This window comes from Bombina bombina, chromosome 8 (genome assembly GCF_027579735.1).
Source record: "Bombina bombina isolate aBomBom1 chromosome 8, aBomBom1.pri, whole genome shotgun sequence".
Taxonomy (NCBI): Eukaryota; Metazoa; Chordata; class Amphibia; order Anura; family Bombinatoridae; genus Bombina; species Bombina bombina.
In genome coordinates, this window is record NC_069506.1 from 82,655,133 (window position 1) to 82,670,925 (window position 15,793).

The 15,793-nt window shown below is 41.7% G+C and overlaps 1 protein-coding gene across 3 annotated transcripts in view; it reads left to right on the forward strand.

The window, feature by feature from the left end:
• The window catches only part of VPS13D (vacuolar protein sorting 13 homolog D), a 1,255,097-nt gene that overhangs the window by 697,035 nt on the left and 542,269 nt on the right, over positions 1–15,793 (forward strand). For all 3 annotated transcript variants that reach the window (XM_053690423.1, XM_053690422.1, XM_053690424.1), the window contains one exon: positions 2,119–2,227. In XM_053690423.1, coding sequence (XP_053546398.1) covers positions 2,119–2,227 — 109 coding nt within the window. The remainder of the gene's footprint in view (positions 1–2,118; positions 2,228–15,793) is intronic.

The following is a 15,793-nucleotide window of genomic DNA, read 5'->3' on the forward strand; positions in this document are numbered from 1 at the left end:
CAGAAGTGGGCGGCTTGTCGTTCAGCCGCGAAATACCCCGTCAAACACAGACGCCGAAGGAAGCACAAGGAATTGACTAACGGTCGAGCTGTCAGCTCCCACTACTCCGAGTTCAGTAAGGTACCTTACTAGTTATTAAACTGTGACTTTCTCATCATACAGGAACTTTGTTATATCAGACATACGTGTGATATATTCATTCATTTTGGAGCCAATATTTGTTTCGTGCCAGTAGCACTTAAGGGAGACGTCCCTAGTTTATATTTTAATCATTTTAACAGTCAGTACCATTTGTTTTATTATTGTTTAGTATTAAATATATATATATTTTCAATTTTAGTCAGAGAGATTTATTTGCAAAATCCGCACTTTAAACACTTTAACTTATTATCATATTTTCCACTTAGCAGATCGCTATATCTTTTTTGATTTTTTGTACACATTCTATTCCTTGGCTTGCATCTTATTATTAGTTGAGGCTTTTGTTTAACTTAAGTGTATCTTATACCACAGCACAGATTAGAACACAGAGCTATATTATTTGCATATTAGGGATCGACACCTACTAGCATATCTATCTTAAGTAAGATATCACTAATTAATATTAGAATTTGTATATATCATATCCATCCACTACACAAGTACACTTGATATTTCAAGGGCAATTCACAAACACGTTTTTTATCACTAGTAGCATTAATCACTGATATCATTTTATAGGTATCTATCCATCATAAGGTAGTGTTATCCTAGCTATTTGTTTAGCGCCAGTTATTTTCATCCTATTTCCTGTATTTAACATTGCACATTACGGGTCATGTGCAATACCGCCCCCTGCTTGCACACAGCAAATCACACCCAAGCATGGGCTGTCTGTCTCCCCGGTTGGAAAAGTCTGGGGGGATTGAGATACTCCACATAACAGGTAGCGGAGTGGGTTAAGAAGCAGCGGTCATCATATGCTTATACATGCCACCGGTCGGAACAGTCTGGGGGGATTGAGATACTCCACATAACAGGTAGCGGAGTGGGTTAAGAAGCTGCGGTCATCATATGCTTATGCATGCCACCGGTCGGAAAAGTCTGGGGGGATTGAGATACTCCACATAACAGGTAGCGAAGTGGGTTAAGAAGCCGCAGTCATCATATGCTTATGCATGCCACCGGTTGTAAAAGTCTGGGGGGATTGAGATACTCCACATAACAGGTAGCGAAGTGGGTTAAGAAGCCGCAGTCATCATATGCTTATGCATGCCACCGGTCGGAACAGTCTGGGGGGGATTGAGATACTCCACATAACAGGTAGCGGAGTGGGTTAAGAAGCAGCGGTCATCATATGCTTATACATGCCACCGGTCGGAACAGTCTGGGGGGATTGAGATACTCCACATAACAGGTAGCGAAGTGGGTTAAGAAGCCGCAGTCATCATATGCTTATGCATGCCACCGGTCGGAACAGTCTGGGGGGGATTGAGATACTCCACCTGTGGGTTAAGAAGCCGCGGTCATCATATGCTTATACATCCCACCGGTCGGAACAGTCTGGGGGGGATTGAGATACTCCACCTGTGGGTTAAGAAGCCGCGGTCATCATATGCTTATACATCCCACCGGTCGGAACAGTCTGGGGGGGATTGAGATACTCCACCTGTGGGTTGAGAAGCCGCGGTCATCAGATGCTTATACATGCCACCGGTCGGAACAGTCTGGAGAGACTGAGATACTCCACATAACAGGTAGCGGAGTGGGTTAAGAAGCAGTGGTCATCATATGCTTATACATGCCACCTAAAGGTAGTTTTATATCATTTTAATACTTCTGTATACATAGTACCATCAGAGAGATAGTTCAGTACTGCAGTCAGAAAGGTAATAGTTGTTGCTTTAAAATAAATTTAGACTCGTATTTGCATTTAGGAGCACAAGAAAAACAAAAGACGCAGACAGAGAAGTTTGTGACTTTCTGGCAGGATTTTTTTTTAAATTTTAATACTTTTATTTTTAAGAAAATATTAAAGAAAAAGTCTGGATTTCTGAATTATTCTGGATTTTGGAATTCCGGATTTGTACTAGTTTGGGAATATTTAATATGCAATTTTTTTTCTTTTGTTTTGTATAGCTCTCAGGAAGGAAACGTAAGGCCAGTTACTCAAAACAAAAACATCACTCGTGCGGAACTGGTTCTGGATGTCCATCCTAAAACACAAAGAGTTATTCTTAGGAAAAAGGTATAGATTATGAATACACAGTCAATGTTCACCAAATGTAGGACTTTATATTTAGTGTATCCTAGTTTGTATAAAGCAGTTGTGATTTCTCTTATGACAACTTATACAATAGTTTTGTATTTTGCGGCACTATACAGAGAAGCACTTTAGTTGCTTTCAATACAGTTTAAAACTTTGTACTGAGTGATGCATCCGATGAGAAGTGATTAAGCGGTGCTTCGTGCAATCAGTACTCATAACCCCTGCTCTGGGAGTTTGCACAGTCTTCCATTTTGTGGTTGTGCTGTTGTTGTTCCAAGAGGCGTCCACTTCATATAATAACACAGTTGATCAGGGCAGATCTAGTAGGGTAGAAATGTCACAAACTAACTTGTGGCAAAGTTTTAAAGTCATTGAGCTCTAGAACGATTCATTGTACTGTCAATGCTTCTTTCTCTCTCTACACACACACTATATAGATATGTATTATATATATGATTAATAAAATGTATGCTTATGTTAATTTAATGCTAATTGCTTTTGGTAGTAAGTTTTGTTTTCTTTTGTTTTAGTTGGGGTTTTTTTATAATGAGACCTGGATTTTTCAGTGTAAAAGAGATACACATATATTAAACATTACAGTAAAATTGTAGGGATCATGTAGTATGAAGAGCCCTCCCACACACTGCTGACATAACGGTCTCATTCCCGTTTCCTAAGCAATCTTTAACGCCTCTCATTTCTTATGTTTTTGTTGCGGTCTCTTTCTGTGCCCCCCCCCCATTTGCTCTTTCTTTCTATGCTCCCTTTCTAAGTCTAGGTTCCTCTCTCTTCTTCTTCTTACTCTCCCAGTCCTCCCTTCCCTATCTGCCACTTGCTTTTCTTCTCATCCTTTAATGTGCAATTGAATTAAACGGACATCATAGTATTTTCTTTTCTTATATCTATCAGAAATTACTCACTGCATTACAGTGATGCCTCATTATTTTGCAGCACAACACAACCCTTGAAAAACGTCTTTAAATGTGGTTTCTCATCTATTTTTTGTGGCCAATTGTTGACATATAAATAAGATTCTGTGCATATAAATCAATCACTGTGTAACATGTAGGAGTGTCAGAAATTAGTTGCCAGATTTAAAGTACAGAATAAAGCAGGCAAAATAAATAGAGTGAAATGAAAAGGTTTTTTTTTCTTTCAGAACATAATTAATGGGACAGTGTACCCTAAATGTTCTCAGCTTTAATTTATTTTCAACAATCCATTTCTTTTACAAGATATGACGAGTTCACGGATTTCATCCTTACTTATGGGATATCGCCTCCTGGTCAGCAGGAGGAGGCAAAAAGCTCCACAGCAGAGCTGCATAAATAGCTCCTCCCTCCCCCCCCCCAACCCAGTCATTCTCTTTGCCTGTGTTAGTGATAGGAGTGAGGTAAAGTGAGGTGTTAGTTTAGATTCTTCAATCAAGAGTTTATTATTTTTAAATGGTGCCAAAGTGTACTATTTTATTACAGAGCAACTTCTTTAGTCGTTTTTTGAGTTATGGGAACTGGTGGATTTTTGTCTCCACTGCACCTCCCATGACTGTGCTGTTGTCTCTGTATATGGTCTTAGAGGTTGTAACCAGACCATTCTGCTTTCACAGGACCTCAGGAGGAAGAGTGGACCTCTTGATACTGTGAGATTGTCATGCTGTTCCTCAGCATGGAGGTAGGTGCAGTTTTTTATTCTGGAGCTGCAGCATATTTCAGAATAACTGTGCTTATACTGTTATGCAGGGGCTAGCTGGAAAGGGCTCCTTTGTAACATTCACTGTAATACCCAGACATTCTGGCATTATAATAGCCTAGAAGTGCTGGGGTGGGAGAGAACATTGACATTAATTATTATCCAGACACTCAGGCATGTTATTAGCCTACAAGCGCTGGGAACTAATGTATGTTTTTTTCTCTGTAACGGGCATGGAATAAAGGTTCCAGTTTGCTTTATTAGATGTGGCTGACGCTGGGGACAGTTCCGGAGGGGCTATGGTTTAACTATATAGCTCCGGTATATGGCGGTATCCTGATGTGAGGGACTGTTTGGTTTACTCCCACGAAGGGCAGGACCTATGTTTTTGCGCGCTTAGTTACATTGCAGTTCATACTTCAGTTTTTAGCATCTCCTCACGGCCCCTAAGTCTGCTTGTAGTGATATTTTACAGGCGACTTTAGGCGCGCCATACTCAGGGAGTTCAGTGTGGTCACGTGGAGGAAGGTAAGAGCCGCAGCAGAGCTGCGGCGAGGTGACTGGGTTATATTTCAAAGTTTTACCAGTAGATTATTCTGAGGCCTTCGTGCAGGGTACGTAAAATTTGCGCTCTGCCTTAAGGACCAATTTTGATTTATTTTGCTTATTATTTAAAGATACAGTACTCCGCAGTGCTTTTTTATAATAGACTGATATTGCTAATAATTATTATCAGCATTTTTGACCAAGGTTGCGCTTTGTTCAGGTTATAAAAATGGATGACCTAGACCAAAGTTCATGCGCTATGTGTTTGGATGCCATTGTGGAAACCCCAGTTACACTTTGTCCCCCATGTATTGAGAGGGCTGTACAGTGTAGAGAGCACATTTTATTTAATAAAGATATGTCTAATGAATGCCCTCAAACTGATGAGATTCAGGGTATGCCGCATATTTCTCCCCAAGCGTCACAGCCTTTAGCGCCCGCGCAAGTAACGCCATGTTCTTAAACGGCGTCTGCGTCAATTACTCTGCAGGATATGGCTGTAGTTATGTCATCCACTCTTACAGAAGTTTTATCTAAGTTGCCTGTGTTACAGGGCAAGCGTAGTAGAAAAGAGACCCAGGTGGTCCACGCGACTTCTGATTCTTTGATGGCAATCTCCGATGTACCCTCCCAGGGCTCTGAGGGGGGGCGGGGTAGGGAGGCTCTGTCTGAAGGGGAGCTGTCTGACTCAAGTAGTGCTTTACCCCAGACAGATTCGGATGTGATGTCCTTCAGATTTAAGCTTGAACACCTTCGCCTGTTACTACGGGAGGTTCTGATGACTCTGGACGACTGTGACTCTATTGTGGTCCCTCCAGAAAAATTGTGTAAGATGGACAAGTATTTAGAGGTTCCATCTTATTCTGACGTTTTTCCAGTTCCTAAGAGAATTTCGGAAATTATTACTATGGAATGGGAGAAGCCGGGTATCCCGTTCTCACCTTCCCCTATTTTTAAGAAAATGTACCCTATACCTGACACCGTTTGGGATTGTTGGCAAGCGGTCCCTAAGGTGGAGGGAGCTATTTCTACCCTGGCTAAGCGTACGACTATCCCTATTGAGGACAGCTGTGCTTTCAAAGACCCTATGGATAAAAAGTTGGAGGGTCTTCTAAAAAAAAGCTATTTGTTCACCAAGGGTTTCTATTACAACCGACGGCCTGCATTGTACCAGTCACAACTGCGGCTGCCTTTTGGTTTGACACCTTAAGATTCTCTTAAGACTGAGACTTCTTTAGAGGAAATAATGGATAGAATTAAGGCCCTTAAGCTGGCTAATTCTTTTATTACGGATGCCGCCTTTCATATAGCCAAATTGGCGGCCAAGAGTGCAGGATTTGCCATTCTAGCGCGCAGAGCCTTTCTGGTTAAAATCTTGGTCTGCGGATGTGTCCTCTAAATCTAAGGTTGTTTCCAACAAAAATATTAATCAGGAAATTGTTGTTCCTTCATTATGTCCCAATCCTTCCTCTAAGAAGGTGCGTCTGTTACATAACTTGGATGTGGTCTGTGCCCTGAAGTTTTACTTACAGGCGACTAAAGAATTTCTTCAATCATCTTCATTATTTGTTGTTTTTTCTGGAAGACGTAGGGGACAGAAAGCTACGGCTACCTCCCTTTCTTACTAGCTGAAGAGTATCATCCGTCTTGCATATGAGACTGTTGGACAGCAGCCTCCAGAATGAATTACGGCTCATTCTACTAGGGCTGTGGCTTCCTCATGGGCATTTAAAAATGATGCTTCTGTTGAACAGATTTGCAAGGCTGCAACCTGGTCGTCTCTTCACACTTTTTCCAAATTTTACAAATTTGATACTTTTGCTTCATCTGAGGCTGTTTTGGGGAGAAAGGTTCTTCAAGCAGTGGTGCCTTCTGTTTAGGTTCCTGTCTTGTCCCTCCCTTTCATCCGTGTCCTATAGCTTTGGTATTGTATCCCATAAGTAAGGATGAAATCCGTGGACTCGTCATATCTTGTAAAAGAAAAGGAAATTTATGCTTACCTGATAAATTTATATCTTTTACGATATGACGAGTCCACGGCCCTCCCTGTCATGTTTTCTAAAGACAGGTTTTTTTGTTAAACTTCAGTCACCTCTGCTCCTTGGCTTTTCCTTTCTCTTCCTAACTTCGGTCTAATGACTCGGTTGGGGGGGAAGGGAGGAGCTATTTATGCAGCTCTGCTGTGGAGCTCTTTTCCTCCTCATGCTGACCAGGAGGCGATATCCCATAAGTAAGGATGAAATCCGTGGACTCGTCATATCGTAAAAGAAATACATTTATAAGGTAAGCATAAATTTCCTTTTTACCTGCTGGAGTCTTTTAAATTGTTTACAAATAGTAAATTTTGATGATAAAGTGCTTTGCGACAGGTGGAGGAAGCGATGCAGCAGCTCTCAAGATTAAAATGTAAGTATTTTCACAACAGGAGTGAAATGTAAATTTTGATGAAGTAAAGTGCCCCTGTTTTTAATCAAATTTTTAAAAACCGGGCACTTTATCATAACTAAACTGCTACAAAGTACACTAACACCCATAAACTACCTAGTAACCCCTAAACCGAGGCCCTTCTTCATCGCAAATAATAAAATTATTAACCCCTAATCTGCTGCTCCGGACATCGCCGCCACTTTAAAAATGTATTAACCCCTATTCCTCCGCTCCCCGACATCGTCGCCACTATAATAAAACTATTAACCCCTAAACCGCCGCCCTCCCGCATCAAAAACACTATTTAAATATGATTAACCCCTAATCTGCCGTCTGCCCACTCCGCCGCTATAATGAACATATTAATCCCTAAACCTAACCCTAAAGTAACCCTAACACCCCCTAACTTAAATATAATTAAAATAAATCTAAATAAAACCTACTATTAATAACTAACCAATTCTTATTTAAAACTAAATACATACTTACCTGTAAAATAAACCCTAATCTAGCTACAATATAACTAATAGTTACATTGTAACTAGGTAGACTAGTTAGTAAATAGTTATTAACTATTTACTAGCTACCTAGTTAAAATAAATACAAATTTACCTGTAAAATAAAACCTAACCTGCCTTACACTAACACCTAACATTACAATAAAATTAAATACATTAAATTAACAAAATACAATTATCTAAAGTACAAAAAATAATAAACACTAAATTACACAAAATAAAAAAAAGAAATTATCAAAAATAAAATGAATTACTCGTAATCTAATAGCCCTATCAAAATAAAAAAGCCCCCCCCCCAAAATAAAAAAAACCCCTAAGCCTTAAAAGGGCCATTTGCGGGGCATTGCCCCAAAGAAATCATCTCTTTTACCTGTAAAAAAAAATACAAACAATCCCCCAACAGTAAAACCCACCACTTACACAACCAAACCCCTCAAATAAAATCCTATCTAAATAAACCTAAGCTCCCCATTGCCCTGAAAATGGCATTTGAATGGGCATTGCCCTTAAAAGGGCATTTAGCTCTTTTACATTGCCCTAAACCCTAAAGTAAAAATAAAACCCACCCAATAAACCCTTAAAAAAAAAACTAACACTAACCCCCGACGATCCACTTACAGTGTTTGAAGACCAGACATTCATCCTCATTCAGGCGGCGAAGTCCTCATCGAAGCCGGCAGAAGTCTTAGAATAGGATTGAGCTCGCATTCTATTGGCTGATTGGAATAGCCAATAGAATGTGAGCTCAATCCTATTGGCTGATTGCAACAGCCAATAGGATTTTTTTTCCCCTTAATTCTTATTGACTGATAGAATTCTATCAGCCAATTGGAATGTAAGGGACGCCATCTTGGATGACATCATTTAAGGAAAACTTCATTCTTCAACAGCCATTGGAAGAAGAGGATGCTCCGCGCCGGATGTCTTGAAGGTGGACCCGCTCCGGATGGATGAAGATAGAAGATGCCGTCTGGATGAAGACTTCTGCCCGCTTGGATGAAGACTTCTGCCGGCTTCGATGAGGACTTCTGCCCGATTGGATGAGGACTTCGCCGCCTGGATGAGGATGGATGTCCGGTCTTCGAAAACTGTAAGTGGATCGTCGGGGGTTAGTGTTAGGTTTTTTTAAGGGTTTATTGGGTGGGTTTTATTTTTAGCTTAGGGTTTTGGGCAGTGTAAAAGAGCTAAATGCCCTTTTAAGGGCAATTGCCCATCCAAATGCCCTTTTCAGGGCAATGGGGAGCTTAGGTTTATTTAAATAGGATTTTATTTGGGGGATTTGGTTGTGTGGGTGGTGGGTTTTACTGTTGGGGGCTGTTTGTATTGTTTTACAGGTAAAAGAGATGATTTCTTTGGGACAATGCCCCGCAAAAGGCCCTTTTAAGGGCCATTGGCAGTTTAGTGTAGGTCAGGGATTTTTTTTATTTTGGGAGGGCTTTTTTATTTTGATAGGGCTATTAGATTAGGAGTATTTCGTTTTTATTTTTGATAATTTCTTTTTTTATTTTGTGTAATTTAGGGTTTATTATTTCTCTTGTAAAGGTGTATCCAGTCCACAGGTTCATCCATTACTTGTGGGATATTCTCCTTCCCAACAGGAAGCTGCAAGAGGACACCCACAGCAGAGCTGTCTATATAGCTCCTCCCCTAAATGCCACCCCCAGTCATTCTCTTGCCGCTCTCGACAAGAAAGGATGTATCAAGAGAGATGTGGTGACTTAGTGTAGTTTTTACCTTCAATCAAAAGTTTGTTATTTTTAAACGGTACCGGCGTTGTACTGTTTTTACTCTCAGGCAGAAATTGGAAGAAGACTTCTGCCTGGAGGTCTGATGATCTTAGCGGTTTGTAACTAAGGTCCATTGCTGTTCTCACACATAACTGAAGAGTATGGAAAGAAAACTTCAGTTGGGGGGACGGTCTGCAGAATGCCTGCTTTGAGGTATGTTCAGTATATTTTTTTCTAGACAGATAAGGTCTAGAAAATGCTGACAGTGCCTGGTATATTTAAGGTAAGCCTGATACAGTGATTTAACAACAACTGGGATCATGCTTGCAAAAAGGGATAATATTCATGTTAAAACCTATATTACTTAGTGTAAAAACGTTTGCATGATTTATAAATAAAAACGTTTTTTCTCTGAGGGTGATAAATCTTTATTTGGGGCCTAATTTCCACATGGCTTGTTAGATTACTCCTAGGAGTACTTTTTTAAGGCCCTCTGACTTTGAGTGCATGGTGGGAGGGGCCTATTTTCATTTTCAGTCTGAGACATCCAGCTTCCCTGAAGGAGTCCTTTGGCTTATAGGACCTCTATAGAGGGTTTTGTTCCTGCAAAAATCGTTTTTAAGGGCAGGTAGGAGCCACAGCAGGGCTGTGGCAGTGTGTTTGACTGTTTGTTAACAGGTTTTAAGTTTTTCTAATTCGTTTTTGGGCCTGAGGGGTTAATCATCCATTTGCACGTGGGTGCAATGCTGCTTTAGTCCCTTATACAAACTGTAAAAATTTCGTAGAGTTTACTACTTTTTTTCACTGTTTTGCAGTTTATGTGGTAGTTTTTTTCTCTTAAAGGCACAGTACCGTTTTTTATTATTGCTTTAAAGTGTTTCCCAAGCTTGCTGGTCTCATTACTAGTCTGTTAAACATGTCTGACATAGAGGAAACTCCTTGTTCATTATGTTTAGAAGCCATTGTGGAACCACCTCTTAGAATGTGTACCAAATGCACTGACCTTTCTATAAGTTATAAAGACCATATTATGGCTTTTAAAGATTTATCACCTGAGGTTTCTGAGACTGACAAAAGGGAGGTTATGCCATCTAGCTCTCCCCACGTGTCAGAACCTATAACTCCCGCTCAAGGGACGCCAAGTACATCTAGAGCGTCCAATGCGTTTACCTTACAAGACATGGCGGCAGTTATGAATCATACCCTCACTGAGGTATTGTCCAAACTGCCAGGGTTACAAGGAAAGCGAGACAGCTCTGGGGCTAGAACAAATACAGAGCTCTCTGATGCTTTAGTAGCTATGTCTGATATACCCTCACAATGTGCAGAGGTTGAAGCAGGAGAGCTTCTATCTGTGGGTGACTTCTATGATTCAGGGAAGGCGTTACTTCAGTCTGACTCTGAAATGACAGCATTTAAATTTAAGCTTGAACACCTCCGCGTGTTGCTCAGGGAGGTTTTAGCGACTCTGGATGACTGTGACACCATTGTAGTCCCAGAGAAATTGTGTAAAATGGACAAATACTTTGCAGTGCCTGTTTACACTGATGTTTTTCCAATCCCTAAGAGGTTTTCAGAAATTATTACTAAGGAATGGGATAGACCAGGTGTGCCGTTCTCTCCCCCTCCTGATTTTAAGAAAATGTTTCCTATAGATGCCGCTACACGGGACTTGTGGCAGACGGTCCCTAAGGTGGAGGGAGCAGTCTCTACCCTAGCTAAGCGTACAACTATTCCTGTCGAGGACAGTTGTGCTTTCCTAGATCCTATGGATAAGAAATTAGAGGGTTTCCTTAAGAAAATCTTTATACAACAAGGTTTTATTCTCCAGCCTCTTCCATGCATTGCCCCAGTCACTGCTGCAGCGGCTTTCTGGTTCAAGTCTCTGGAGGAGGCTTTACAGGTAGAGACCCTGTTGGATGATATCCTTGACAGGCTTAAAGCTCTTAAGTTAGCCAGTTCATTTTTTTCTGACGCCGTTTTTCATTTTACCAAGCTAACGGCTAAAAATTCAGGTTTTGCCATTCAGGCACGTAGGGCGCTATGGCTTAAATCCTGGTCAGCTGATGTCACTTCAAAGTCTAAACTTCTCAATATCCCCTTCAAAGGGCAGACCCTATTTGGGCCTGGACTGAAGGAGATAATTTCTGATATTACTGGAGGAAAAGGCCACGCCCTTCCCCAGGATAGGTCCAACAAGTTAAGGACCAAACAGACTAATTTTCGTTCCTTTCGAAACTTAAAGAGTGGCGCAGCTTCATCTTCCTCTTCTACAAAACAAGAGGGAAATTTTGCCCAGTCCAAGCTAGTCTGGAGACCTAACCAGGCTTGGAACAAGGGGAAACAGGCCAAAAAGCCTGCTGCTGCCTCTAAGACAGCATGAAGGAGTAGCCCCCGATCCGGGACCGGATCTAGTGGGGGGAAGACTTTCTCTCTTCACCCAGGCTTGGGCAAGAGACGTCCAGGATCCCTGGGCTCTGGAGATTGTTTCCCAGGGATATCTTCTGGATTTCAAAGCTTCATCTCCAAAGGGGAGATTTCATCTCTCACAATTATCTGCAAACCAGATAAAGAGAGAGGCATTCTTACATTGCGTTCAAGACCTACTAGTTATGGGAGTGATCCACCCAGTTCCAAAGGAGGAACAGGGGCAGGGCTTCTATTCAAATCTGTTTATAGTTCCCAAGAAAGAGGGAATCTTGGATCTCAAGATCCTAAACAAATTTCTCAGGCTCCCATCCTTCAAGATGGAGACTATTCGAACCATCCTACCTATGATCCAGGAGGGTCAATATATGACTACCGTGGATTTAAAGGATGCTTATCTACATATTCCGATACACAGGGATCATCATCAGTTTCTCAGGTTCACCTTCCTAGACAGGCATTACCAGTTTGTGGCTCTTCCCTTTGGGTTAGCCACGGCACCAAGAATCTTTACGAAGGTTCTAGGGTCCCTTCTGGCGGTTCTAAGACCGTGGGGTATAGCAGTAGCCCCTTACCTAGACGACATCCTGATACAGGCTTCAACTTTTCAAATCGCCAGGTCCCATACGGACATTGTTCTGGCATTCCTAAGGTCTCACGGATGGAAGGTGAACGAAGGAAAGAGTTCTCTCTCACCTCTCACAAGAGTTTCCTTCCTAGGAACTCTGATAGATTCAGTAGAAATAAAGATTTATCTGACAGAGGTCAGGTTGTCAAAACTTCTAACTTCCTGCCGTGCTCTTTATTGCATTTCTCTTCCGTCAGTGGCTAAGTGTATGGAGGTAATCGGATTAATGGTAGCGGCAATGGACATTGTTCCGTTTGCCCGCCTACATCTCAGACCACTGCAACTTTGCATGCTCAATCAGTGGAATGGGGATTACACAGATTTGTCTCCTCTAATAAATCTGGATCAAGAGACCAGGGATTCTCTTCTCTGGTGGCTATCTTGGGTCCATCTGTCCAAGGGAATGAGTTTCCGCAGGCCAGAATGGACGATAGTAACGACAGATGCCAGCCTTCTGGGCTGGGGTGCAGTCTGGAACTCCCTAAAGGCTCAGGGTTCGTGGACTCAGGAGGAGGCCCTCCTTCCGATAAACATTCTGGAACTAAGAGCGATATTCAATGCTCTTCAGGCTTGGCCTCAGCTAGCTGCGGTCAGGTTCATCAGATTTCAGTCGGACAACATCACGACTGTAGCTTATATCAACCATCAGGGGGGAACAAGGAGCCCCCTGGCAATGTTGGAGGTTTCAAAGGTAATTCTATGGGCAGAGGTTCACTCTTGCCATCTCTCAGCTATCCATATCCCAGGAGTAGAGAACTGGGAGGCGGATTTTCTAAGTCAGCAGACTTTTCATCCGGGGGACTGGGAGCTCCATCTGGAGGTATTTGCCCAGTTGATCCAACTTTGGGGCAAACCAGAACTGGATCTCATGGCGTCTCGTCAGAACGCCAAGCTTCCTTGTTACGGGTCCAGGTCCAGGGTTCCCAAGGCAGCGCTGATAGATGCTCTAGCAGCGCCCTGGTCCTTCAGCCTGGCTTATGTGTTTCCACTGTTTCCTCTGCTCCCTTGTCTGATTGCCAAGATCAAGCAGGAGAGAGCTTCAGTGATTTTGATAGCCCCTGCATGGCCACGCAGGACTTGGTATGCAGATCTGGTGGACATGTCATCCTTTCCACCATGGACTCTGCCGCTAAGGCAGGACCTTCTACTTCAAGGTCCCTTCAAACATCCAAATCTAATTTCTCTACGTCTGACTGCTTGGACATTGAACGCTTGATTCTATCAAAGCGTGGTTTTTCAGAATCGGTCATTGATACCTTAATTCAGGCTCGAAAGCCTGTCACCAGGAAAATCTATCATAAGATATGGTGTAAATATCTTCATTGGTGTGAATCCAAGGGTTACTCATGGAGTAAGGTCAGGATTCCTAGGATATTATCTTTTCTCCAAGAAGGATTGGAGAAGGGTTTGTCAGCTAGTTCCTTAAAGGGACAGATTTCTGCTCTGTCTATTCTTTTGCACAATCGTCTGGCTGAGGTTCCAGACGTTCAGGCGTTTTGCCAGGCTTTAGTTAGAATCAAGCCTGTGTTTAAACCTGTTGCTCCGCCATGGAGTTTAAATTTAGTTCTTAAAGTTCTTCAAGGGGTTCCTTTGAACCTTTGCATTCCATAGATATTAAGCTTTTATCTTGGAAAGTTCTGTTTTTAGTAGCTATCTCCTCGGCTCGAAGAGTTTCGGAGTTATCTGCTTTACAATGTGATTCCCCTTATCTGATTTTCCATGCAGATAAGGTAGTGTTAGGTACCAAACCTGGGTTTCTTCTTAAGGTGGTATCTAATAAGAATATCAATCAGGAGATTGTTGTTCCTTCACTATGTCCTAATCCTTCTTCAAAGAAGGAACGTCTATTACACAATCTTGATGTGGTTCGTGCTTTAAAGTTTTATTTACAAGCTACGAAGGATTTTCGTCAAACATCTGCTTTGTTTGTTGTCTACTCTGGACAGAGGAGAGGCCAAAAGGCTTCGGCAACTTCTCTTTCTTTTTGGCTAAGAAGTATAATACGCTTAGCTTATGAGACTGCTGGCCAGCAGCCTCCTGAAAGAAATACAGCTCATTCTACTAGAGCAGTAGCTTCCACATGGTCTTTCAAACATGAGGCCTCTGTTGAACAGATTTGTAAGGCGGCGACTTGGTCTTCGCTTCATACCTTTTTCTAAATTCTATAAATTTGATACTTTTGCTTCTTCGGAGGCTATTTTTGGGAGAAAGGTCTTACAGGCAGTGGTGCCTTCCGTTTAAGTTCCTGCCTTGTCCCTCCCTTCATCTGTGTCCTAAAGCTTTGGTATTGGTATCCCACAAGTAATGGATGAACCCGTGGACTGGATACACCTTTACAAGAGAAAACAAAATTTATGCTTACCTGATAAATTTATTTCTCTTGTGGTGTATCCAGTCCACGGCCCGCCCTGTCATTTTTTTTTTTTTTTTTTAATTTTTTTTTTTTATTGAGGTTATAATAAAAGTTTCACAACATATTCATCCAATAACAATGATAGCATAATTCTGAAGAGTACATCCTTATAGTATAAACAAAGTCATCAATCAAAGAAAAATGGACAAGAGATGAATGAGACTGTTAGGGTTAATCATGTAAAACAGGGATGGCAATAATGGAATCTATGTTTGTACATAAAATAGTGGAACCTCAGTTTTATATTTTTACATATAATAGATGTGGCCCACGCCTTACCGTTGAGGAGAATTTTTAGGTTTGTTTAGTCTAATAGGGTTGAGGCAGGTGTGGGGCAGTATTTGTTTGGATGCTCTGAGACCAGAGTGGCCTAAAGAAGGGAAAAGAGAAGTCGGCGGGCAAGAGCCGCTCGTATTAGAAAAGGAGGGGGAAAGAAGGGAATGAAATGAGATGAGGGGCGGAGCCATCTAGGATGCTAAGTCAATAATGTGAATGGGGCTGTTAGAAGGCTTATTATACAGTTACGAATTTACAGGTGACATGTACAGAGGAGAATATTAGTATATACAGAGTATAGGGGACTACTGCATGAGCTCCTCTCCTAGGGAAGTGCCCCCTCTAGGCGATGTGGGTGAAAGGGATATGGGTATGACCCGCTGGCAACCAGTACCAGCGGGAAAGGGAGAAGAGGAGCTCAGCAAAGACCAATGTTTTGTCCAAACATGAACTTCCATAGAGGGAGTGTGATTAATTAGAGGTCTAATTATCGCTGGAGGGCATTGTATTAGATTTATCATCATACATAAGCTGTGCCTACAAACTAAAAACATTGTAATAAAGCACCAACTTTCAGATGTATGCTAATGCAGGCTGCAGTAAAGGGGGTCAAAATTGCCTGAGTGAGGCCTAGGAGTTATATTATGTCCATGTTACAGGTTATTTAGTGGAGTTATAGGCATAATGCATTACAAAAATAGTCACCTAGTTGCTATATAGTATAACCAAATGTAGCTCATATATAGATATGAGTGAGCAAATGAACACTAAATACTCATGTGTTACACAAAGATATGTCTGGCTATAAGGGGTGGTAGTTATAGTTAAATGAGAGACCCCTCAATGTAGAAATAAACAGTTATCTGCTTTGAGATCATAATTCTCCTATCCCTA